At 39.3% G+C, this 27,359-nt stretch overlaps 2 protein-coding genes and 1 long non-coding RNA gene across 3 annotated transcripts in view; 1 reads left to right on the top strand and 2 right to left on the bottom strand.

Annotated features, from left to right (window-relative positions):
* LOC104150159 (RNA polymerase III subunit G) lies at nt 1-17,808 on the bottom strand. Its single transcript, XM_068924779.1, has 9 exons — nt 17,540-17,808; nt 16,689-16,746; nt 14,198-14,326; nt 11,939-12,068; nt 7,402-7,464; nt 6,630-6,680; nt 3,150-3,220; nt 2,140-2,268; nt 1-1,646 (listed from the first exon to the last, which is right to left on the bottom strand). Exons 3-9 carry the CDS (start codon nt 14,315-14,317, stop codon nt 1,560-1,562), a joined length of 651 nt encoding a protein of 216 aa, XP_068780880.1. The 5' UTR covers nt 14,318-14,326; nt 16,689-16,746; nt 17,540-17,808; the 3' UTR covers nt 1-1,559.
* On the top strand, nt 17,312-23,620 carry LOC104150543 (acyl-coenzyme A thioesterase MBLAC2). Its single transcript, XM_068924778.1, has 2 exons — nt 17,312-17,843; nt 20,571-23,620. The coding sequence occupies exons 1-2, from the start codon at nt 17,372-17,374 to the stop codon at nt 20,957-20,959; spliced, it is 861 nt and encodes a 286-aa protein (XP_068780879.1). The 5' UTR covers nt 17,312-17,371; the 3' UTR covers nt 20,960-23,620.
* The window catches only part of LOC138064052 (uncharacterized), a 14,399-nt gene continuing 4,922 nt past the window's right edge, over nt 17,883-27,359 (bottom strand). Inside the window, exon 4 of the long non-coding RNA XR_011137262.1 lies at nt 17,883-18,171. This is a non-coding gene — a long non-coding RNA (uncharacterized lncRNA). The remainder of the gene's footprint in view (nt 18,172-27,359) is intronic.

Genomic DNA, 27,359 nt, shown 5'->3' on the forward strand with positions numbered 1-27,359 from the left:
TCATGCAATACAGCAGGATGTTTAATAAACATTTGTATAGCCAATGAACACTTAAAATCATATACATGTGAGGTGACCTGCATTGCATTTTAGTTTTATTTCATTAAGACGGAGATGTATTCTATCAGTTTGAACACTTGAAAGCTATACCTTAAAGGACTAACAAATGCTTATTGCAGATAGACGTCGATAGAATAATGCAGTACTAACTATTGACTGTTGGCACTGAGGTAAAATATTGTTTGACAGAACAGCAAATTTCAAGCTAAAACTTCTGCATTTCCCTTTGGGGATTAAATAATTGGTTTTGTTTTAAAACTCTTCTCTCAGAGAACATTCTGTTCCTAGTAACTAGCAGTTACCAGTATTTTAAAAAAAGACAACAAAACTGATCAATAATAATAATAAAGCAATTTGTCCCACTGAGGGTAAATGGGATATAGAGAATGCTGTCATTGTCACTCAAGTCTCTACTCTCAGGAAGAAACTTTCTGTATTTCTTGCTGCTGAAATAAAATTTCCATAATTCTAGTTTTGCTATTCACAGCACTCTTGCCTTGTTTTCCTAATTAAGACTTCATGCATCAAAATACTTAACCACATTCTTTTCCTACACTTTTGTCCTTTGCTTACTGATTTGCCTGTCTTCCCTATTGTTTTATAGGGAAGAATAAATGCATTGACACTCAGATAGCTAGCATCTACCATTTCACTTAACAGCTCTATGAGGTAGGAATTGAATATTCTCCTTAACAGGTGGAGAAATTGAGGTGAAGGACTACAGTTCTTGTCACTTTAATCTATAAACCACTAGTCAAAACTAGGATTCTTTTACTCTTCTATTCAGCCATGTATTCTTAATGAATACCCTTAATTATTACTTATAGAATGCATTCATGCAGCTTACACTACTCTTAAACAATTATTCTTCCCTTTTGACCAAAAAGCTAAAAATAACAGTTCTGTTGACTAAAATAATAGCTCTTAAATACTCTCATTTCCTTGTTAGTCCATATTATTAAGGTACTTTTTCAAGTCAGTTTATTAAAGTGCTTAGTGGTTAGCTATTTTCAGTGACCTGAATTCAGAAGTTATATAAGTTACTTCAGAGAAGTCAGCTCCTAAATATGAGCAGTTTATGTCCACAAAGGCCATATCTTTTTGTTCCAGTCATCAAGAATTTCACTATTCTTCTCAAGATTTGACTGCTGAAGCATAGAACTGACTAGTGCAAATGCTTAGGCACAATTCAATTAAAATGCATACATTCTTTTCCTGTGCAGAGGCAATAAAATGGCATATAGCTTATTCCATTGTTAAGACATTCCAGAGAACCTTAAAATGGCTCATGTCTGAAATATTTGGCAAAACAACAAAATATGGAATCTATTGTCCTATTTTACAGCAACAGTAAAATTAAAGTTCCAATACACTGTTTAAAAGTATAATTAAAGCCTATGGAGCTAAAGCATTAGCTCCATCAGTGACACTCAGCTTACCTCCAGACTTTTATTTAAAGTAGCATAAGGCTTGGATAGTATACCATCTAGCAACAATAGCTAATATGTTGCTTCATCCATATTGTCATCACTGCCAGCACCAAAATCATCTCCATCCTCAAAGTATGAAGAAATGTAGTCATTTGCCTAAATGAAAGTATATTGCAGATCAACGTACTATCATTGTGCATGTGGAAGAGAACTTACAAAGAAAACATTCTTTACACTGCAGTTAAGTAAAATTTTTAAACGTTCATGTGAGCTTTTCTTTCTTTATTTCTCAGGAAAGAAAAAGGGGGGAAAAAAGTTCTGGGATGCATGAAAGGGGAAGCATCAGTTTTTGATGCAAGGTTATGGCCCTGTTTTAGGGATGAAAATTAAGGACCGCATCTACTGAATGTGGCAAGAAACATTCCTTTTAGCAAGATCTTATTGCCAAGCTCTTTGCAAATAACAGATCTAAAACAAATCTTTAACTACAGCACAAGATAGCATAACAAAGAAAATCAACGTAATGCTACCTCTCCCTATAATTCCTCTGCACTTTAAGAGAAGCTAGAGGTACTTCCTTTGCTGTCTGCCAACAGACTAAACAATTGCTGGGATCTAACCTGGTATATATAGAAAGACTAATGCCTACCTCTTCATGCTCCTCTTCATCATATTCTTCTGGTTCTTCTGCTTCTTCATCATCTTCACCTTCTTTATCTTTTGTTTTGTCTTTCTCATCTTCAGATTTTTCTTCTTCCTCATCCTTCTTTTCCAACTCCTGTCACAAGGCAATCTCATTTGCAAGGTAATCCCATGTTATATCAGCAACATATCCCTCCACGCTACCAAAAATGTTATACTATACTGAGTTAACAAGATGACTACAGAACGATGTGTGGATATTAGTCAGTATTTAAAGACAACATGATTTGAAATGCCAGAACATCATAAAGACATATTTGATCAAGTATTAGCCATCAAACTTTGTCTAAGAAGTATGTCTTGTGCAATAAATTGAGAGGTTGATTTCCTTTTACCATCCACTATTGGATAAAAAAGAATTGTAACTCACAGTAGAAGGTCATGTCATACTTGATAAAACCATACCTCATAGCATAATTATCCACATGAAAGAACTGATATATCACAAAGATAAAAATAAAAAGCTGTTTCACCTTTCAGCTTTCCATTCCCACACAGTGGATACTCACCTCCAAAGTCACTTTCCCCTCAAATGTCTCCTTCTGTATTTTTCTCCCTCTCAACTTGTTACCTGGGTTGGTTTCCAACATCAGTATATTGGAAAGGAAGCAATAGATTTAAAAGCTTTGGCATCAATTTCTCCTTCAGTAAGCTCTAATGCTAATTCCACTGTTCACAAATAAGCTGCATTGCTACCCAGTGAAGAACAACTGGACATCGTGTTCAAGGGGTCAAACAGAATTAAAGAAAACAGTTTCTCCCCAGCCAAGCTCCTTCCTCATTCTCTCCCTTGTGCTACCACGTTGTAGAACAGGTCTCCGTCAGTGTAGCAGGATGAGGCCAGAGAAAGCGTGGCAGGGGTTATTCCATTTGGTACTGAAGATCGCAACATAGCAAATGTTTCCTTTTCCTTCAGCAATTTCTATTGTACAAATTAGTAGAATATACACGTCTTACCTCAATTTTTTTCAACACATCCAGATTACTTTTAGGCTCAGAGCTTTTTGCTTTTTTTGGTTTTGCACCTGCTGAAATAAAACACATCACTATTATTTTTTGAATATGAAAAGAACACTTAACACTTTTCTTTTACTTGCTCTTAAGACCTTACATTTTGAGAAGAGTAACTGCAACGGTAATCCAGGAGAGTCTGTATTATAATTACATTAGACTTTGAGCTACATCATTCACAGAGCTATGATAGTCTGAATTATGCAAGTGATGCCTACAGGGCCAGTCTCAAACTCACTTTGAACAGATACTTGATCAAAGGTTTGTCCAAACAACTATGGCATTCAGCTTCACAAAATAGTTCTTACCTACAGATTCAAAACATATTAATAGAAAAAAAAAATCTAAATTTTTATTTTTCATCATCTTCAAAAAACAAAAATGCATTACTGTTTGAACTTCTCCTAAATCTATGCAACACATTCATGACCGCTGGGCGCTTCAGATTGACAGCTAAGAACAGGCGGACAGCAGAGATTACTAGCTCCAGCACAGTTGCAGGGTTATTGCAACAACATGGCATTTGGACCAAAGCTGGCTCTTATCTAGGGGAGTGTGGAGTGCATATTTTACCTAGTCACTTGATTCATGAATATAACCTTCTATCTAGTTCGTGTGTCCCCTCCCTACAATTCAACCTCATTATCTTACTTAGCTATATAGTGGGGTGAAGGTCAAAAGCAGGATTTCATATACCCAGGTAAAAGCTACCTGGAGTGCAGCACAATAAACTAAAGGGAATACCTGCCCTAATTCCAGGAAGTGCAATTTGACCAGTAGATTAGGAGAAAAAGAAAGAGCACACAGAGAGCTCTGTCAGATAGACTGATTCCAGGGTGTAACTGCCTTTTGGTTCTCCTGCTAAATTCAGCACGGCTGCACAAAACATACAATGTGGGGGTCATACCTACCACAGATTAGCTCTTCTCAGTATGGTAAAACAACCTATGTAAAGCTCCACGCTGGTGTGGCTAGATGACTTCTGATAGACAAGTTAGCTTCAGACAAATCAGTTTGTGTAGCTTGTGACTTTTTTTTATACTAGGCAACACTAAGTGATACCAAAAAGGAAATGACTATGCACTGAGAACATCATTTCCAGAGTAGACAGTAACCCAGTGCAGTATGGATTTCATCTGGCTTAGCACTTAAGGGAAAACACTAGAACTGCTAAGAGGATTACTATATTTTGTCAAAAGCATTCGTTATAAGTAATACTGAGTTTGTTTCAATGCTTTGTCTAGGAAGGGGCTCTGTGACAAAAGCACTGTATGCAGCTGAGGGAAGTCATCATGAACACTGTCAAAGCAAACATGTCTAAAATGAAATGATTAGTATATTGCTCAAGTAGGCAAAGTAAGAAAAACAAGTGCAAAATGTGATTCAAAATGATCATTTCTGCACAAACACCTGCAGGCTTTTAGAGATAATGCCATTAGAAGAAACAGTCTGAAAATCACAGCAGACATCAAAATCGTTCTTTCAACGGTGGGCATTTGTGGGGCTTGTTTATGCTGAGAAATGGAGAGAAAGACCCATCATTAGACAACAGAGCTTTAAGCAAAATAGCCATTTACAGCCATTTTGTTTTTATGTACAATGGAATACAACCTACTCTTTCCGAACACCTGTTCCTACATTACTTTGGCTTAAATACACATATACATATAGCTGGCCTGCAAGAACTGAACCCTGTCAACATTTTTGGTGGGCATAGCTGATATCTTGTATGCTGTGTTCCATGACTCAGGCTAAGTGTGGGAGAGATGTTGAATTCCACCCAAAATTATGTCAGTAAAAGGTATGCGGTTAAGTGTTAGGTTAATGCACTCAGGGAAATCAGAAATGGGGCAAAAGATGAAGCCAGCCCTGTAAATTTAACTTCATAGGTATCCAGAAATCACTCCTCCAATCTATGAAGCTAAAATGGAAAACTGTTCTGACTGCAGTACAGATAAAAATCACTTCACTCCCACACCTTTGTTCCACTTATAATGAAGTGTAACCTAAGATGGCTGTTCTCAAAATATACCACTGATACATAACAGAGGGTTTAACATGTCACTGATCAACTATTTACAAATCTCCTGAATAACATGACTTTTGAACAGCCTCCATATCACCAGGATTCCCAAAAAACCAAAACCACATTATTTTTGCTTTCAGAGGAACATATCATTTTATCCAATCAAATCTGGATGGCTAGCTGATCTTTGCCGTTATAATTAAGTAAGGACATGTACTTTTAAAAGCAAACAGAGAAACTGGCACAAAAGAAAGTGAATAAAATGCAGTGAACAGTGACTTTCTAATCCTTTGTTTATGATAATCACAACATTACTGTAACAAAGGAATAATAAATCAGCATTTATGTTTGCATAGGATCATGGGGGGCCAATTATTGCCTCCAGGTTTATAAAAGTCAGTGCTATTTCTTCTTTTAAAAAAATACGTATGTACTGATTTCTTCTTTAAGGGTTTTTCAAATAAGTATTTAATTTTCAGTTGAATCTTACAGTCTACCTTTAGTACCATGCTTCTCAATGAGGCTCTTAAAAGGAACAAAGCTTCCAGCTGAGCCAGTCTCCATGACTACTGCACATTCACTTTTCTTTTTCTATTTTATCCTTGAACTGAAAAATGACACACGAAAGACTTGGACAAAAAGAACAAGAATGTAAACAATTATATATAACAGACAGCTAAGTAGAGGGGTCCAAGTTGTTGTTTCACATCAACCGAGCAACAGACTTCTACAGAAAAATTAAAATAACAGTCATGCATACTAGAATACACTTTGAAAAATAAATACACTTATGACGTTGCATAATAAAAAAATCAAGTCTTTTTTCCTTTAAGAACAACCAATACCAGCTCCAACTGCTGTTGAAGGATCTGGTTCACAATTCTGCAGAAGAAAGCTGAAAATAAACAAAAAAAGTAAAACCAGGGAAAATAGAAAATAACCTACATTAAATCACATATAAAAGGCTTAAAAAATGCAAAAGTCAACCAAATCATAAACAAGATAACTGATAAACCCAAAATATAAAGGAAATCTGAACAGCTAGCTATTCATTAAACAGAAGGGGGAGTGCTGACTAAAGATACACTTCCAAAAACAAGTTTAGTGCTTTTAAAATCTTTTACTGTTACATATTGGCACCTACTGTTAATATAATATGTCAATATGAAAGACAGCAAAAGAAAGATAGGTCTGTTCCAGTAAGTTAAAACATCCTACGGAAACAAAACAAAAACCACAAAAGCGAAGCAGACTAGTAAGATATTTAGAAAACATCTGCCAAATTCCCTGATTATTAGGCCTAGTAACATTTGTACCAATTTTTTCTCCTAACCAGCTCCAGCATTTCTGCTCACACTCAACCAGTGTGAGCCAAGCACTCTTTAAAAATACTTAATTACCTTTCTTGGTCTTTTTGCTTGGCTTCATTTCTCTTGGGAGTCTCCGCCAATCTGCATAAAAAATACCTTTAGTATATACGAATGATGATTTACAGCACAGCTATGATTCTCCCCACTTCTTGGAAAGGCTGGGGCTCCTGTTGTGCTGTGATCTCATATACATGCATACCTAACTGTTTTATCATACAGCATTTCCATTGAATTCTAGTTGTACTTTAAATTAAGAAGATTAGAGTAAGGATCTACGTTTAGATCCAGTTAATGAAGACTAATATCTGCACCAAAGAGATAGTTAAAGCCCAGCTATACCAGTGGTCCACGTGCCATTTAACTTGCATATTACAATTAATTTGGCACTGGTGAACTGTAAAGGTACAGCTGTGGAAGTTCAATGTTATAAAACCCAGCTACCGGTCACTGAGAAAACAGTTTATTTTTTTAAGTAACATCCATGTTTGCTCCCAGTTGAAAACTGATATTTAGATGGGGAATGATGAAGAGGTAGAAAACAATTTGCATGTTTGCTGCAAGACAAGCTGTTAAGCTTCAACCTAGTAAAAAAAAAAAGAATAAAAATCAGATTTTGGGGGGAAAGGGACAAAATAATACTTTGCCTTGATTTGGAAAAATGACAAAGGCATAGCCCTTAATCATGACTCTACGGATTTACATGCATTTTTATTACTTTAAAAATAATGAATCCAACATTTAAGAAGAGCAGAAGACTGCACTGGCTAATACACAATTGACCTTTGATAATCTGAGATACTACCTGGAGTCCATGCTGCATGCTCCTTTTCAATCTCCAGGTACTTTTTACTGTATCTTTCAATTGCTACAGAGAAAGATAAAAGAGTTATTGAGTTCAGTTCCTTAAAAAGGCAATCCAGACACTGCATGCTATGTCTTCCTGCAACTAAACCTGCACTATTATCCTGTTACCCCTGTAAAGGGCACTTCCTTGTGCTGCTGCTGAACACTTAAAGCCAGTGTAATGCCACTACTTGAGCAGTTCTCATGAAAAACCCCAGGACTAATTATATGCTGAGTATTTGCAAGACCTGGATTTTATATCCCCCTTCCCAAAAACAGGAAAAAAAAACAAGAAAAAAGTATTACTTTTCTTTTTTTAGTATCTCCTTTCAATCAAAAAAGCAAAACAAATTGTAATATTTTATACTGGTATCCCTGAAAAGTATGGGAGCATAAAATGCAGATATAGTAGGGAAACAAGATTGAGACATGATACATGCTAACACTTCTCTTCAACACGTTCACAATCAAACTTGTGCTACAAAGGCAGTAAGTGACCTTTATCACCACTGTCGCAGGCAAAAGAGGCATAAAGAGTATCCAGAATTCCCAGGTCTCAGAAGGCTACATCTCTGACTGACCATGACCAGCTCCCAAGATTTTAAGTACTACTGCAATAGCAAACCTTCGTACCATAACAAAGATGCGTTTCCCAAATGACAGTAACATATCTTAGTTTATTCAACCTCTTCCCAGGCACAAGAACTAAACTGAGAAACGCCTAGTAGTTACACCCTATCGTGTACAATCTTTAATGATAAAACCAATACTGAAACTTAAGCATTTTTGAATTAGTCATATTTTTTCTTACCAAATTATCATGCCCAACAGCAAAATCCACTTAATATAAAATTACTGATTATGATTGCAGTAATAGCTCATTGCCCCAAACAGGGATAATTTCTGTGAGTATTCTACAAATGAAAACAAAGACAGACAGTGACCTTTATGGATTAAGACTTCTTTCACACACACCAAAAAAAGGATGGGAAAAGAAAGACTTCAGGAAATTAAGCTCAATTTTAAACTTAGTTGTGACAAGGGCAAGCAAAAGACCTACTTAAAAATGTGCAACCAAAGGCTTGTGTTTAAAATGATGGTGTCTCAATGGGCATTTAATGTAGGTGGCCTTCATAAACGCTGAAGGAAACTGTCCGCAACAGAGGAGGAAAGAAACTAGTAGTTTTGATTTCAGCTTAAGGCCCTTAACTGAAGAATTAATTGCTGATGCCATCAGTTTAAACTATATCTATATCTATATATGTATATACACACATAAATCTCAGTGACTCTTGCCACTCACAGCTAATGAATTAATCCCAAACCATTGTCAAGGTGACAGGCACCAAAACATAGCAGATATAACTGCAGGGAAAATATGATTCATTCCTGTTTTATGAAGTGAAGAAAACTGAGAGCAAATTTACTACAGAATAAACCTACTACTCATTCAAAAGGGGTGTTCAGGTTAGTGATGAAAATCTGTTCTGAATGAAATACTAATATATCCAAATTTGCAGGTAGCGTTGGCCATGGCATTAATTTACTGCCTGAATAATGACAGAAAGAAAGGTAGCTCTGTCCTAATTAAAATATTTCCCTTCTCACACTTCAAAAGGACCATTTGGCTCACAGACATAGTGCTGAGAGTTTAAAACAATACATTTCCTCTTGTAGCAAAGCCAATTTAAGAAATTCCTGCCCACCGTCCTCTTCCCGCCTCTCTCTTATTCCTACCAGATATTTTGATGAAATACTAGGAAGGAAAGGGCTGTAAATGCAGGCAACTGAAATGATCAGTAAAAAATAAAATCAGTCTACCTTGAGGGAAGAAAGTGGCTTTCTCAAAGCTAGGCCACTTCTACTAGACAATGTAGGCCAGAGATAACTGCATACTGTGAGAAGAAAGCAAGCTGTTTAAGTTAGCATGAGTGCTGCAGACAACCACTGGTGTTAAGTATACCCCAGTATCTCAGATGAAGTATTTTTGTACAACTAAAGTTTTAGCGTAGAGAGTTATCTCACCTTACAAACTTACTCTTGGGAAGATGATGAGAATACTTGCAGTGTTATTTAAGTTTATCTAAAGTGGCTATCTTCCTGCTTTCCCTGCAATTGCCAGTTTTTGTAGAAAAACAATCTTCAAAGCTGGCAGTTCTGTTAACGAGCACACTCAGCCACACAGAGAGATCACTCCATCTCAGAAAGAGGGTTGCAGAAACAAAGAGGATTTTGAGGACAATAGTGAGAAGGATCATATGAGGCAAAGTTGGGAAAGAGATAATACGTTCTCATCAAGTGGCTGGTTCACTGCAAATAAACCTGACAGGCTTTCAGGCACAGCAGTCCTTTCTCGTTCCTCAAGCGGAAACGGCGAACTTCAAGCCTGAGAAAGATCAAGGGCACAGAAAACCTCTGGTGAGATGAGAGACTAAAGAGACTGAAATTTGTTTACTTAGAAGATAAAAGAGGAGATGTCGTTATAGAGTAATTTTGAATTCTTCTACAATCATAAAGGGATCTAAAAACAAAGATTAGATTTTCTGTTTTGACTTGTCTCATAACCAAGGGTTCACCTGGCTTCTTCCAAGTTCAGCAGGAGTTAGGCTGCAACTGCATCTGGCAGCACCAAGACCTTGCCTCCATAAGGGGGCTGGAAGAACGCGCTGCCAAGGTCCACCTGGCTGCAAGTAGGTGCTACACTGCAGATACATGTTGTGTCCCAGAGGCTATGGAGCCCCAGCTGCAGGGCAGAGGAAATACTCTGCTTTCCTGAGCCACATAGTCTTGTGGGTAGTTATGCTCAACAGGAATTGGGATCCAGGAGCTCCTTCCTGCCTCAGAAATGGGGTGGCACATGCCACATGATCCACAATATCTTATTGCTGTGAAAAGCCTAGGCTTCTGAAACTATTTCAAGGTCTCAGTAGGAATTCAGGGGCAGCAGTAGTTCCCAGGGAGCTTCTGAAGGAATACTGAACCACCACAGAGATGTGACTGCCTGAAAATAAGTTTAGAGTAAAAAAAAAAGTGACTATCTGCTCACACTACAGCGTGCTGCTCCATTTTAAACAGTGCTCTAATACAAGAATAAGTGGGCAATCAATGAGGAATGTCAACCAAAGTGTGTATGTGTGTCTATATATACTCACACACACACACGTGTGTGTATAGTGTATACACACACACACTATAGTATACTATGTTTCTCTCGGGGATTGTACTATACATCTATATCATACCTGTATTATGAATAGTCAGAGTGAGAAGATATTCTGACGGTTTCAGGAGGGCTATTATATCTCATGTTCTAGAGTTCAAGCCAGCTCTCATTATTCAAAATCAGCATGTGATAGCAAGAGAAGGAATATGTGGTGTTTGGCCGTTCTGGACTTCTTAAACCTCTCTATACAGCTTGTTAGAGACAGCCTACAGCACTGAATTCATTAGACTGTATTCAGTCTAATGAATACAGCACTTACCGTTTTCTTATATTTCCTACTTTCCTGTAACAGCACTTACCATTTATACCAGTCAGAGCAAGCATTCAGGAAAATGATAGAAATAACGGGCAAAAATCAGCACCAAAAAGAAGCACTCCTCACAGTAATAACATCCTGTGACTGCTAGATTTCAAACATACCCACAGCAAGGTGAACACACTGAAGTCTGCCTTCTCTGCTCTCCCTTCCTTCCCACCAGTTCAGTTTTCTGACCAAGAAGCTTGGATTTTAACAGTATCAATGACATATGACTTGATGTTGAGTACAGCATAACATTCATCACTATTGAACAGTGAAAGAGCTGCTACTGTTCAATTCTAATTATATATAAGCAAAAGACATATTCTCAGGTGTAATCCTGCACTTCTAATCCAGCTCTGCTTCTGACGCAAACCTCAGTAAATCACTTATTCTCATCTCAATCTTCAAATTTCTTCATATTTCAGGTGTGTTGGCAGTAACACTTACCAATTTTTCCTTAATAGGAATAGAGAAAAACTCATGTCCTAGAAGAGCACCTTTTAGACTGCCCTGTTGTTAAATACAACTTTATTTTAAGTACATCTTCAGGCAGTTAAAAACGAAGCTGAATTTTAACCCTATGTATTTAATATATATTTCTTTGTTCCATTGCAGATGTTTAGGGTATTTTCAGCATGTACAATTCTCTATTCCATTTGTATTTGATCAATGTAAAATTGAAAAGCTGCATAGAGTTGGTCTTAGTGCTTCGTGCTTTCTCTCAAAGAAAATAGATGTTTGTTCCTCCTCTTTTCTCATGGAGCAGTTGTTTTCCAGCTGCAGCACTTGTAGGGGTTGACCAGTAATTTCAGTATGTGTAAAAACAGAAAAATTCTCTATTGTTTTAAGCTGCTGTTTTTTATTCCTTATTATCAGTACTAATTCCATCTTCAACACATGCATTTCACTACACAATCCTTCACAGGATAACTACTGAAGATATAAATACAAATAAAAAGCACACAAACAGACCTTCGTGATCTTCTTCTACTGCCAAAAAATAAGGCATTTTTTTCATAGTTCCTCTAAGATCTTGTTTTAAGGCCAACATGTAGTCTTCATCTTCTCCTGTTTTCAGAGGCACTGGCTTATTGTCTGTACTCTGTACAAATTATGTTTATTATTTATAATGTGTTAATATCCATCAAACAAACAGGAACACCAACAAAAAGCTACAATAAACACATTACTCACGAAAGAGTGCAACTGTTTATCATGCTACTTTGCAAGTATACTTTATTGCATTCTGACATGCACAACACTATATTTGCAATTAAATTTATACCTTCTATGACTTAGCTATATCTTTCTGCAAAAATATAGGAAGAAAGTAAGAAAAAAAGTATATTAAAACAGTGAAATAGTCATTCAATTGATGTTAGGCTCATGGGGCCAGTATTCTTAAATCCCAAATGCAGTTTCTCATGCCAGCCTAACTTATTCAGAAATCGTTGCTTCTCTATCTTCACAGTAGAGCTGGTCTTAACCTCTTCTAAAACAGTGTTATAACCACATTAATTACGTTAATTACTTCGAATAACACAGACACCATCTCCATTAAGAGTCATAACACCCACACAGCACACAGGCCCACCCACATCTCAGTCCGTCTGTTCAAGTGAATTGTTAAGCCTCCTCCCCTCGCCCTTTTTGGACTATGAATCTTGAAACTGGGAAAGATAAATAAGCATAAGCAGTCTTAAAAATACACAGCTAACTAGGGCCAGGGACAGAATTATAGCATAGTAACTAGATGTTATTTCTCTCACACAATGAATGGTACACAAGCAATAACTGAGTGGTAGGTTGTAAAGCACAAAGACTACTGCAAGTCCCAAGGCTGGGTCATGAAAATAGTTTACTAGTTCCAGCTATATTTACTAACGGGCCTACATTTTAAATCATTAATGTTGGCAATGGCATGCTGATGCTCCTTGCTCGAGTTCTAAGTGCAGTCACAGAAAATTTAGAAGAACACAAAAAGAGGCTATATGTAAGAGCAACAATTCACTGTTTAAAGTAATTTCAGTGCAAGCTGGTCAACTGCTGTAATGTCAGACTTTTGGTCACTGCCCAGTCATTAACTGTGCTTAAGTTTTTTTCAATTCTAGTCATGCTGCTTGGTTCTTTTGTTTTTTGAATGGCACTAGGTATCTCCTGGAAAGTTTAGCTACTCTGTATGTAATAGTTCTCAGAAGGAAGAAAGCATCTTTAACTTCCTCCTGATCTCCGTTAAATATACTGGGGCTAGTAATTCTCTTACAAGGCAGCTCCATTGGTGACACTAACTGTGGAAGCTGTAATTCACAGAGAATTCATGCTATTAGCAGACAGCAACATTCACATTAGGAACATTAGCCATTATAGATGGCTTAGTATCAGCAAAGTCATGCAATTTAGTCTGTAAAAGAAATGGTGGACTAAGAGAACAGAAGATAGCCAATAAGATCTGGTGCAGTAAGTCAAAACTTCAGGTGCAAAAACTACTCAGAGAAATCTCAGAATAGCAACGATTATATGCTAAACTTCGATGTTCACATCATAACATGTGGATTGAGAGAAATATCACGCACCTTGATCAGATCCTTACATAACTGGGAAGTTTCCTTATTTAAAACTACAGCATCGTAAAACAGTGTTTTTCAGTGTCAAAATTGTCCAGATTTCCCTACATAGCAAAACTCAGCTTAATAAGAAAATATTTGCCTTTTTTGCCTTTTGTTTTTACAAGCCATTAGAGAATTTGAATTCCAAATCTCAATTTCCTAATTACATAAATATCTTCCAGTTATTTTCAAATTACTTTCAAATTCCATCTATTCAGGTAAAAGATATTTATCTAAAATCTTTCTATTTTTTGTATCAATAGTAAATTTCTAAATTTGAAGATCAATTCACAACTTCGAAGTGTAGCATAACTTTACTTCAAATTCAGATATTCAGTGTTTCCATTACTGTAATGTCCAGAAAACCAAATCATGATGAGGGCTTTAATGAATGAACATCTTGCAAGCAATCTAGCGAAACATAGGATGCAATGGGTAGCAAAGAGACAGGAAGCAATAATGAGAAAAAACAATAATGGAAACTTATGGTTATCTACACTGAATACTTCAAAATTGACTTAAAGTGCCTAGGCCTGTTCATATATTTCATCCTATTATCTAAACATGAAAGTGAAAACACTTCACCTGAACAGAGAGTATGGTCTAAGAGAGTTGCTGTACTTACAGGAAACAGCGGTGGAGGCTTACATACTACTTCAGGTAGAGCTGCACCTTTAGCAAAGCCAATAGCCTCAATGTTGAAGGTAAACGCAGCACGCCCTCTTCCTCTACCTGATCCAGCCATTTGGAGTTACTGAAAATATTACAGTTTTTTAAAGATTCTTTTTTGTTACATATATGAAATATATACATTCTATATAAAGTATAAAAAGCTAACGACTCACAAGCATTACAATAATACTAAAACATTTTTATATTATCATTTTAATTAGCAAGCCATTTTTACTTCCTGTCTTAGGTTCTTCCACATGCTCTAGATTAGGTGCATGTTTAAAATCAATTCCATTCTACCATTTTTGCTAGCCACCTCTGCATGCCTGAAATTGTCTCCTTACTTAGGAGTTTTAAACTTTCTTCTATTAAACGCTAGATGCACTGACGTGAGGTCAATCAAGGTAGAAGAAGCAGAAACAAGATAAGGGGGGAAAAAATTTTTTTGCCAACCCTGAACATCTCTGTAAATACATTTTAGAGCTTCTGAACTTGTCTCCAAAAAATAGTTTTTGTCACTCACAGTTTCTTTGTCTTCCAGATTTTTTCCCCCTTTATCTTTCTAAATTGTTTTGGGTACTGACAAAGAGCCAAAACCAAAGAGTTTCTAGGTAACAACATCGAATGACTTTGATTGGGCTTTGTCTTCATAACAGCTCTCTCTGCTCCACTTCAGTAAATCTGCAAGCTAGTTTTTGATAAGAGGAAGTTGTTTTTTCAACTAAGAGATATAAAAGAAAAATAGCCCACCAAACTCACCCAGCCGCACAAACCACTGTTACAATCACACTTCACCATCTTCACTCATCTTCATCTCATGGTTGAGAGACCCACGGGTTGGTTAAGTGAAGCAAAATGCGAGAATTGCATTTTTTGCAGGGAACGATGGCAAGAAGTGGGACCAATAGGCCCAACTGGAGTAACATGCTATTGCTCGCTCCTCGAGACCATGTGAAGACTGATTTAAGACTCCTGGCCCAGAAATCTCATATACTGTTTACCATTACTTGCAAGGTTATCATATCACGCCTGCCACAGTGAGAACAAGTCTGTTCCAGACTTACTGCTGCACTTGTACCTGCACCTCACAGCTATTCCCAGGGTAACCACCATTAGCGTGCAGGAGAGAGAACTTTAAACGGGAAATAAGAAACGGGACATTACCTACAGCTTTTCATGCAATTGTTTTGGGTAACAGAGAATCCACCAGAGAATTATAGTTGGGAACAAAGAATGCATACTTAAGGTTAAGATCTTTTATGATTCTCCCAAATGCAATCAATGGCCTTTTAATTAAATATCAGTGAGAAATAGGTTGATGCAAGTATTTTCTAGTTTATCGTTTTCAAGAGGAAAAAGCTTTACATGGATAAGAAATCACATTGTACTTTCAACATCACTCAGCAACATAGAAACCTATCTAAAAATAAACAGAAAGACCTAAATAAATCACTTTAAGAGAGACAGCAAATAGAAATCTAAGGCTGAGCATTTAATTAACTGAAAACATAAAAAGAAGCATCAAAATCAGCTGAAAACAAGACGAAAAACAAGATGTAAGCCTGGCAGAATGGAGAAAGATAGAAGAGAGAGAAAAGTCCCAAACACAAGCAATTATACTACCTGGACGTGAAAAAAGGAAACCAGCAACTGAAGAAAAAATCACACAAAAAAAAAAGTGTGGGACAACCAGCTAGTGTGGAAGGGAACCTTGTTTAGATTAAACACAGCAAATATAGAAGTCCATTTTTTTGAATTCTGCTGTAAAATCAACTCCGCATAAGAATTTCTTGAAATAGTGAATTAGTCTGACGTGCAACAACAAGCTTTAGAACTAACTGTATTCCAATTTAGCAGTTCTATGGCAACTCATGATTAAAAGAAGTTTTTTGGGGCTTACTGACACCATAAAGCAATGAGCATAGATGAAAGGAGAAAGGTCAAGTTGTAATTTTACAACTAGCTAACTGTGGCAAAAATACCAAAACAACTCCCTTCTTAGTTGCTGTGATAGATGGCTAATGGACCATTCAGGTGCATTTTCATATATATGGATAGTTCCTGTCTCATTCATTCCACAAATGAGAAAGCAAACTTTAGGATTACACTAAAGCATGCATTTAAGCTTTTAAAATGCTTCTAAAACTGCATATAGCATGGTTCACCTGATCAGTTAAAGGATGTGAAAGCTCAGGCATTAGGGAGAAAGCTGAGATGTTAGGGAGGGAAAGGCCAGTAGAACTGTTCCCGCTGGCAGTAATGCTGTTGTTTATCACTCAGAATGTGATCAGAGGGAGCAGAATGAACTTTCAGTAAATCAAGTTTTCCTTTGACTCAAAGTCTCCCGATCGTGTTCATTGCCACACTTTTCAGGGATGGGTGTCATCAGTGGAAAGGAAGTTGTAAAAAGAAGAAAGCACAGAAGTTTAAAAAATGAGCGTTACCTGATGCCCCCGAAGGCTAAAGCAGGACGAAAATACTTGTCGCAACCAGCACAATCCCCTGCGATTTAAAAACACACTGTTCACCGTTTGTCTTCTCAGACCCTCCTTCCCCCGCATCCTCCCGCTGCCTTTCCCGAGGCGGCCTTGCCCCCCCGCTGCGTGCCTCCCACTTGTCCCCCTCCGTCCCCCAACCTGCCCCGGCATGATTTAAGAAAAACGATGGAGGAAGGGACACTAACTCACCCTAGAGGCACCCCGGCGGCGGAGCCCCCCCGCTCCCCAGGGTGGCCGCACGCCTCGGTGCCAAGATTGAGGGCGACTTTACACAGGGGGAGCCGGGTTGAAGGCACTCCGCCCGCGGAGGCAGACGCAGCCGTTACAACCCCCCCGCCATCCCGGGCGCTAACGAGGCCGCCGGCGCGGGGGGAGGGGGCTCTGCGGCCGCCCCCGCCCGAGGCCCCGCCGCAGGGCCCCGCCCCACTCACCGCCGCCGCCGCCCCCAGCCCGCGCCTGCCGCAGTGGGCCGGGCCGGACCGCACCGCGCCGCGCCGCGCCGGCCGGAGCCGCCGTTCTCGCCGCTCAGGCTCCGCCCGCCCCGCTCCGCGGCGGCGAGCGGGCAGGCGGCAGCAGCGGGGGGGAAGCCGCTGCTGCCGCCGCCGCCGCCGCCGCCGGCAGGGCCCGGCATGTCGGCGCTGGAGTGGTTCGCGCACAAGTCGCTGGGCGGCGGGATCTACTGGATCCAGGAGCGCTTCTACGAGTCGGGCAACCGGGCCAACATCTGGCTGGTGCGGGGCTCGCAGCGCGACGTGGTCATCGACACCGGGCTGGGGCTGCGCAGCCTCCCGGACTACCTGCAGGCGGCCGGGCTGCTGGGGCCGGCGGCCGGGGCCGAGGCGGAGGCGGAGGCGGGCGGCGGGGGCCGGCGGCCGCTGCTGGCCGTGGCCACCCACGTGCACTTCGACCACGCGGGCGGGCTGCACCAGTTCGAGGAGGTGGCGGTGCACAGCGCCGAGGCGGGGGCGCTGCTCCGCGGCGACAACTACGAGGCCGTCACCTGGCTGTCGGACAGCGAGGTGGTGCGGCCGCCGCGGCCCGGCTGGCGCGCCCGCCACTTCCGCGTGCCGCCCGTGCGGCCCACCCGCATCCTGCAGGAGGGTAAGGGCCGGGCCGGGCCGGGCCGGGCCGCCGCGGGGCCCGCGGGTGCGGGCGGCGGCGGGTTGCGGTGTCGCGGGCGGGAGGCGCGCGCGGAGCGAAAGGCGGCAGCTGGCGGTGCCAAGGGGCAGCGGATGGGCGAGGCGGAGCGTCGTCCCCTTTCGTCTTCCTCATCCTGCCCCCGTCGTTATGCTTCTCCTTGATCGTGCCGCTTCGGAAATAATCATAATCCGGCAGCCTGTCCCGGGGGAGCGGACAGCTCAGCAGCTGATTGTCTGCAGTTGCGTCCTTTCCTCGGGCGTCGGGCCTGCTCGGTAGCCTGTTGCTTCGCCTTTTCATGAAGAGAAAACAAGCAAAACTATATTAAAGAGGTCTGTCTCACGATCACTGGTTAGTTGCGCAAGGCATGACAGGGTATGCACGCAGCGGAGCTTACGCCGTTGTTAAAGACGAAACTGTAAATATATAAGCGTATGGACACTTAGATAACAGAAGGTGCTTACTGTATACTAGGAAAGAGCAGAGGAAGAAAATCAGTTTGCCTTCTTCCTCAACAGCAAAAACAACAACAAAGTCATGGAAGGATGGTTTCTAAAATCTGCCAGTTCCAACAATATCGGAAAGAGGTAGTCCCCTAAAGAGGTTCCCCGAGCTGCAGATTTCACTTGGAAAGAACATGGTACACTTGAAAGAACACTTGAACAACAGTCTGCTAAATAGTTGAAATCTAGAGAAGTTAGATGCATGCTTTTATCTATTTATATTTTACAAATCTAGGCACGCTATGTAATTATGTTCTTGCTGTCAGTACAGGAAACTGTATTTTATAGTAATGAACCTCTTGTAGTATAAGCAATTTCTGTAGAACATTTATAGTGTTGAGATTTATTTGGATTATTTTCTAGATTTAGTTGGAACAAAAAAAATCTGAGATTACATTTTGAAGATTTATAAAAAGGCCAGTTCTTGTTTTTTCCAAATGAAGCATTTCTTAAAAGTCCAAAAAGGGCAGAGGATTAAATATTCTACTGGGAATGTAATAAGCACACTGTAGTGAACTATCCTTAAAGACAGTCCAGGTAGGCCAGTCAGAATTAGGATGAACAATGAACATTGTAAAACTCTCTTTTGCTTTGTCTTGAGATTTATTTTAGTTTGGTAAGAACATTTTAATTGTTGATATATGGAAAAAAAGTGTGACTTAAAATAGAGTTAAAATATCCCTATTTATTTTTGTCAAAATGGTATTTTCTTCCTTTTGAATAGCATTTGGTTGATGTTAGGGGATGTTATCAATAGGTAAAGTTTATGAATTAGGAATACAGGTTATGATGGGGGCTATGATAATAATGGGTGCAGGTGAGAATTCTTAAAACTTGACAGCAGTCTAGGAAGCAGTGGTTATAGGCTAAAACAGAATATTTTGAAGATGACAAGCTTTAAAGTATATACATTTATTGGTAGCTCTGTAGCCACCTCTTGGTAGCTTTTCTTTTTTTTATTTTCTTTTCTCTTCCTCTCCTTTTTCCAGATAGAGCTATTTTTGACTGCTCTCATTTCCTTGTTTGAGTGTGACATCAAATCTTGATAGCATCCCAATTTAAATACAAGAAATGTGTAAACTTCTGAGCTAAATTCATTTTTAAAATGTTTGAATTATCTGGAATCCTGGGCTCTTCTCCTTACTTCTGTGCTAATACTGCTTTGTTTATGGGGCTCTTGTAATAACTAAACTGATATTTTCAGTTTTGTAGAGTGTGCCGCCTGCTTTGCAGAGTCTTCAAGCCATCCACAGCCCTCAGCGAGGAACAAAAAAAATGTACAGTAGGCTAGATTCTTGGTTCTGCCAATTCTGAAAGAATTAACAGAGACTCAGAATTATAGATTAAAAGTACCTTGTGCTTATGAAATCTGTTTGCTTGATAATGCAGGATTATATAGCTATGAAGCAGCTGCTGATGAGAAGATTGCTCATATATTGGTCTTCTTTCCCAATGCAGTCTGCCCTTAAGTTTACATATTACCACCTCCAAATTAATTGCTTTTATAAATGTATAATAGAGCAGTCGTTACCACTTAAAATTAACAGCAGATTTACTTAGCTGGTTCTCCATCTCTACGCTGACTTACTGCTGAACAATACCAGCTCAGTGGCTAGAAGGATTACAAAGTATTTAAGTTTAGGCCAGTGAAACAAACGGCCTAAAGTTAAGCATTCTATGTTTATACCTCTGATTCCACAAGATGAAAAAAGCGTTTGGAAGCCAGTCTTGCTCCTCCCCCAGCAATGTGAGTTCTGTCCTTGTGCGTTTCAGAAGCAACTGCGGTGCAACTCTGAATTAAGTGAGGGTAAAATTTAATAAACTGTGAAATACTCACTCTGTAAACTTTCACGGGAGACACTAAGATGTGTTCTGTTTGGTTCCTCTTTTATTTCTATTGTATTTCTTTTTCCGTTATTTAATTCTTTAGAATGGGAATAGGTTCCCTGGGACATGGGAAATCCCATTAATATCGCCCAAGCCCCTGCTGCCTACTGTTTGTATTTGACTGTTGTCAAATGTATTTTTAAAAGGCTGCTTTGGCACTGGGCAAGAAAAAAAGCCCCTGTTCCCACTGTTGTGGATACGTAGCACGTATAAACTCTCAACAGCTGCCTAGCTCGTACTTTTTTGTGATGTTTAATAGGCACAACAAATGCATACGTTTCCTTACCCTATCTGTTTGCAGGGGATGTGATCAGCCTTGGAGACCGACAGCTTACTGTCATGCACATGCCTGGTCATTCAAGAGGCAGTATTTGCTTACATGACAAAGACCGGAAGATTCTGTTCAGTGGAGATGTTGTGTACGATGGATCCATGATTGACTGGCTTCCCTACAGCAGAATAAGTGACTATGTTGCAACCTGCCAGCGTCTCATAGAGTTAGTGGACAGAGGTCTTGTGGAGAAGGTACTCCCCGGGCATTTTAACACCTTTGGAGCAGAAAGGCTGTATCGTTTAGCTTCCAACTACATTTCACAAGCTGGAGTTTGTCACAGAGTTTCCACTTGTGCCATGAGATCCATTGCAAGCATAGCACTTCGTATTACAAATTCTAGAGCCGCTTCTTCGTGACAGTGCATTTTGTGTGATTTATTCCCTGTTGCAAAACCAAATGGCTTGTGAAAGCATTGAGAAAGGCAAAAGCCGTATGCATTAGTAAAGAGCTGGCAAATTGATATGGATGAGCTGTAAAAATACTCCTTATTTTGCCTACTTTATTCCTATTTTTTAAAGAAATACATAAGCTAGTAGCTTAGCCAAAGCTACCGTTTTTCTTTCTATTTTTCAGGGCGTGTTTGCACATGTATTGTGATTGCCATTTGACTGCAATTTGAAATACATTGCTTTATTTTTGATATGATTCTGACAGATACATATGAAATACCAAAATGAAAGGTTTTACATGCCTAAAACTCATGCCTGAAACTTTTTTGATGTAGCATTAGGGTAAAGGTTTTATTTGTGTTTAAAAGTATTTTTATGTGGCTGGATTGTAACTTGGCTGTTCGTCCTTCTCCCCCACCACAGAGCATTGAGGCTCTACCGTTCCCTTGTCCTACTGCAGACACTGGATTAAACATCTTGTACACTTGTTACCATGGAGTGAATGTAACTTGAACTGTTTACCATTTGCATATGAAACGTTCTGGTACTTATATTGTTATGAGAAGTAAAGAGCATTGCATTTGAGTCTATTCGAAAAAAAGTTGAATGCATTGAAAAAATGTTAAATGACGTTGTAACTTGCTTATTGGGGTGGAAGTGTGATATTTTTAAAAGTTGTTGAAATGGTTAAAGTTTGTGTATTTATTCTAATAGCTTATATATTTAGCTTCTGTAAAAGGACACTGTCTGATGTTATTTTTGTATATGAACATACATACTTTCCTAACAAGATTGGTTTTTCTCTTAACGTTTTCCTCAAACTTAGCAGAGTTTAATCTTACTTGTTTGGCTTTCCCTTTATGTGGAAGCATTTTTTTTTCCCTCTGATGATACCAAATAGAAAGCAAGCTCAAATTATGGGCTTTAAGGCACGGGGGTTAGAAATTAGTGGTCTTCTCAATAGGCTAAATTCTGATGAGGGGAGAAAAAAAACCTACTTTAGAATCTAGATGCAAAATAAAAGTATTTTTGATCAAAATTTATGAAGGAGGAGATCTCACATAATATTTTTCTTCTCTTTTCATAGCTGAATGCACTCCTGTTTTTAGTATTTGAATATATCCTCCACCAATAGTAGTACTGAGAGGTTGTGACATGCACAGTTCTTGATAGCAGTGCCTATTTCCCTTTATAAGCTGAGGCAAAATTGCAAGTAGGTGGACAGATGTAACAATGTCATACTTGGAAGACAGGTTATCACTTGGATCATAGTCTCTCTTTTAGAGAAATCTTAACTATTTTAGTGTATTATTGAGGAATGTTTAATTAGTGGATAGACTTGTCACAAATGAAGCTAAGAACTATTTATATTGGTCTCATAGGGCCAGAGGAAAAAATGTAGTCAGTCTGGGGTGGAAGAAGTCATTCAGTGAAGAGGCACAAAAGAAATTTCACATTGTGGTTTTCTTTCTTTCCCTGCTGACTGACACCTGCTGTTATTTAGGTAGCAGTCCCAAATTATTCTTGAGGGGCAAGGATTCACAGATGGGCAATCATGCCGATCTGTGGTGGGAAAGCTTACACCAGTTATCTGGATGAGACCATGTGTTACAGCTTACCCAGAAATAACATTTGATTGAATTTCTGCAAATAAACCACCTGTAGCATAATACCGATACAAATCTTTATGCTCTGTGAAGGCTGTAACAGTATCGGTGATACCCACAGTAGACAAGAGATATCTATTCTTTCATAAAGCCCACCAATATTGAACTTAAGTTGATTAAAAAAAAAATTTACCAGTGTTAATTAGTCAAGTGAGATCACACTAACTTAGTTTTGTGTTGTACAGTTCTGTTTTATTTAATCCAGTCTTAGGAGCCCTAAAACCTGATTCTGCTGTATTGGGAAGCCTAAGCTCCTATCAGGAGGCTCACAGGCATGCCAATTCAAAAGGAAAGATACTGTCTATCACTTGTGTTTAAATCTGTGCTCAGTTCCAGCTGTGCTCAGTATCAGCTACAAGAGCCTTAAATGTTCAGATCACAGGCAAAACACCATGTTAAACCATGCTTAAGCCTATGAAGTCTATGTCAAGGAAGAAACTTGACAATTGCTGTTATCTACAAAAATCCCTGGAATATTTCCCAAATCAGCAGTGAGCTTAATGTGAACATAGCCTGGAATGGTATGTTAGTAAACCGCTGCTGTAATCCCATTGAAAGAAGTTGCGAGTCTTAACATTATTTTTGTACTATCAGAAATTCACTACTAAGTAAATGACATGTTTTAAATATGAAGTAACTGGCTCTGACTATTTTTGTTTAAGACTACAAAGTTTTAGTCCATAAGAGTTTGACAGTGTCCCTTTAACACTGCTTGCAGTAAGTATTTAAAAGATGTATGTTAAGTTTAAATGTTGCAACATTTTGGACATTTAGAATTGTTGATTTATTTGTAAAATCTAAATCAATGTATATTACTTCAGTTTTCAGTAGACTGCGGAATTTATGAAAAATTCACATGAGAATTTTCTCTAATGTGTCAAGACTTTACTGATGGTGAATAACAGTTTTCACAGAAGAAACATTTTATCATGGATATCATAATAAAAACATTGTAAACTTATGCTGTCTAGTTATAATTTGTAGGCATCTTGAAAAAAACTTTCATTTTAAGTGGATTGCAAGATCTTTAAAAGTTGCTAGCAGTGTTTAGTCTTCTGAGCAAGAGACTGCATTACAAACTTTCATTTATCACAGATTGATGCTGCAAAGTTTATACAAAACCATGACTAGATGCTACTTAAAAGATATTTTAAAAGCAATTCTAATTTAGCTTGTGTTGATGGAATTAGCATACAGAAAATTTGGATCTGATGGAATTATTTCTTGGGGATCAGTTTCAGCTTAGGATGACTTAGATTGTTATTTCCACACAAGGCAGTAGCTAATGATAGCTGTTTACTGTAGCTGAAACAAAAAAAATGGTCACACAGCTTCTGTTTAACAGGTAACTGGAGCATGAAGCAATGCCTAGCTAATCCATTCTATATAATCTGCTTCTGGAGGCCTGAGTAGTGTGGACCGTGGTGATACATGGATGTGCAAAAACTGGTGTGTCTGCAAAGGCCTCAAGAGATGGGAACGGGGCCTTCTAGGAATCAGACATCCCTGACTTGGGAGGAGTACTTTTATATTATTTCATTTGGTGCCTAGGGCAGATCTTGTCTTTTTGATGGAATCACAAAAAAGGCCAGTAACTTTCCTCAGACCTGAATGATCTGTACTAATGGGAGATGCGAAACATTTATTTAAAAAGAAATAAAATGCAGAGCGAATTTTTTTTTTTAATTCCACTTTTTTTATAGTCAGTAGCCATCACATATTGCACACCAATTTTTGCATATGTATGCGACGTCCCCTTCTGCTGGAAAGCTTAAAGCACAAAGGAATCAACAGAAGGTGGTTAACTGTTGAAGTTAACTGGTACAGAAGTTAAAGCTTCATGGAGTTTAATGCCAGTGAATAACAAAAGCAGCTATTTTAATGGAAACCAGCAGAAGAGAAATATGATCATATAAAACCAAGATTAAATGAAGAAAATACATCTGTTAATTCATTAAGGATATATTTCCCTCCAGGCAATTGGTAACTGGACTTCAGGGATACCATGGTGGTTCAGTTAATATAACATCTCATTTGTTCTCTTAGGAGTTCCACTGTTGAGGTACAGTCTTCAAGTGAATCACTTTCCATATTAGCTCAAATACAATCTTATTTTCAAAACTAGTTTACCTCATTAGATTTTGAATTGTATGGGATACTAGTGATAGAACTTGGAGGTAACTATGGGTCAACAGAAAATGAATTTACTAGGGAAATCATAATGAAGTAATTAATAGGGAAATAAAGCAATTACATGAAGATAATTTTAAACTATGAGGAAGGTAGTTTTATATAAAGAATAAAAAATTGAGGCAGTTACAATGAGATGTTTCCAGTAAAGAAAATTAGTCAAAATTAAACATAAAAGCAGAAGGCACCTTATCAATATAAAATAGAACTAACCTGATGTGTCTCACCACCATTTTAGAAAATTATATATTGTATTCCATTTCTCCAATAGAGTGTCCACCTTTGCAAGTATCATCATAAAAATAATCATTTACATTGTTTCCACAACTATATCAATTTATGTTGTCAGTGTTAGGAGCTGCCAGATTGGGTAGCCTTACAGAGGCAAGGCTGCCACAGCTCCATGTCACCAGATCCGGCCAGTAGCAAGGCTGAGCACGTACTCCCAAAAGGCACACACACACACAATGTGTATACACATACACACAGCTGGCCACACAGTTCAACACAGACAGAAACACTCAGCACTTGCACAAACACAAACAGTAGCAATGGCACTCCTCCTTTTCCTCTCTCTAGCAAGTCAGGATGTAGATCTGCTAGTAGGAAATACATGGATATATACGTGCATGTATACAACATGGATGCCTCCAGTAACTGCTCTTAGACACTCAGCCCACCCATAAGCTGCCCCGGGTCCCTGCTCTCCCCTGCAGCAGGCACCTGGGCACGTGAGCCCCCAAGGCCTGCTGCCCCAGTTGCTGGTACAGACCTCCTTGCTCAGAAACATAAATGAACACCCCCCAGACACACACGCACACTATGGATCCCCCTGTAACTTAGACACTATCTACCCGGTAACTGTCGCCTTGGGTTGCCTCACAGACAGGCACATGCAAACAGGTCTCTTAGTTGACCCGCAGATCCCATAATCGTCCCAGTAGCTCGCTTGGGCCTCCTGATGCCTTGCAGATCCTCTGGTCTCTCCAATATCCAGCCCAGACTTAAGGCAGCTTTGATACCTTGCTCTCAAGCCTCTTACTCTACTTGCCAGCTAGTTTAGCTTGATATTCACTAGCAATCACACCGGCATATGTACCCACATAATATGCACACACTCTGGTCTCTCCAGTTGCTGGCACTGCAGAGGCAAAGGCCCCTATGACCTGTGGTCTCCACTCCAGTTGCTGGCACGTAGACCTCCATACACACCCATGCATACAGAATAAAGAGTCCCCTCACCCAGAAAAATAGTTAGAAATGGAGTTGGGTAACAATATAGGACAGTGATCAAGCACCAGGCATGGCCAGACAAGCGTATGTTTTTATACACAATCAGCCCTTTTATCTTCTTATCCATTTTCCCCACATGTGGTCCTCCCTGCCACCTTGATTCCTCCCTTTTCCTGCATTTGGTTCCTCCCCTAAACATCCCATAATAAGTCTTGTACAAGCTCAAGATGCTCTTCCTTTGCATCCCATAACAAGTCTTACACCCTTGTAGGTAGAAACGCCTTCAGCCTGAAAGGTGATCAGGAGAGCCTTTCCCGTTCTCACCTTGACAGGTTTCACGCCCAGACAATGGGGCTGCTTGCCTGTCTGTGACAGCCCAGGGAGGAACTATTTCTCAGATGAGATTATTGGGGTTCCCCGCTTGGCATTGTTCCTCTACCCTCCTTGGTGTCCATGGAGATAAGCCTTTTCTCAACCTAAGCGTCAATACTAATCAAGATGATAGGCTGTCATCTTTTCAAAGTGCTGCCCAACTATTTATTCATTATTCCCCATTACACATCTGGGAACAGGGGACCCATTTTCTAGAGGAAATTAGGCATCTCCACTGACATCTGAGTTCTGTAAATTGTGACAGTCTGCAACATGCAGATCTCAGTTTTGAAGAAGGGTATGCAAAGTCTTTCACTGTTATCAAGGGTCAGTAATAAGTCCAGATGCACATGAAGATTTAGCTGCATTGGGTCACAACAGCACAAGATGAAAGACTTCATCGCCCTACGTTCAAGCATTTCTCCTGTTGCCCTAACTCCATGCCCCAGTTTGAAGTGGAATCACAGTAAGACTGCCAGGTGTCAGTAGAATCCATCATAGCTCACTACTAGTTTCTCAATGAATGGGTTTGCCTACAAGTTGAAGAAAGTTGTTTCGTACACTGTTTTTTTGAGAAGTGTGAAAATAATCATATTCAATATGATAATTTGTAGTAGCAATAAGAATGAATTTTTCATTGATATTCAGCAGTTAAGAACATAGATTTGCTTTGCAGATGAGGAGTCAAATGCTTCATTGCAGTTATGACAGCTACAAGATACAGGACTGAAAAAGGCCACCTTGAGGTCATCCAGTCCATCCTCATGCACAGAAGCAGAATATTTGCCTAAAACCTGAGGTTTGCAGGTCTGTCTGCCCCCACTCTTCCAATACCTTTTCACTTTCTAGTCCTTTAACTACCTCATTTTTTGCCCTTTCTGTTACCAACTTTTTCTGCCCACATC

This window comes from Struthio camelus, chromosome W (assembly GCF_040807025.1).
Source record: "Struthio camelus isolate bStrCam1 chromosome W, bStrCam1.hap1, whole genome shotgun sequence".
NCBI lineage: Eukaryota > Metazoa > Chordata > Aves > Struthioniformes > Struthionidae > Struthio > Struthio camelus.

Coding starts and splice junctions, on each gene's coding strand:
- LOC104150159 (XM_068924779.1), bottom strand. CDS start 14,317: ATGGCTGGATCAGGTAGAGGAAGAGGGCGTGCTGCGTTTACCTTCAAC. Junction 12,069..14,197: donor AGCCTCCACCGCTGTTTCCT/GTAAGTACAGCA, acceptor TAATTTGTACAG/AGTACAGACAATAAGCCAGT. Junction 7,465..11,938: donor AGTAGAAGAAGATCACGAAG/GTCTGTTTGTGT, acceptor CTTTCTCTGTAG/CAATTGAAAGATACAGTAAA.
- LOC104150543 (XM_068924778.1), top strand. CDS start 17,372: ATGTCGGCGCTGGAGTGGTTCGCGCACAAGTCGCTGGGCGGCGGGATC. Junction 17,844..20,570: donor CACCCGCATCCTGCAGGAGG/GTAAGGGCCGGG, acceptor ATCTGTTTGCAG/GGGATGTGATCAGCCTTGGA.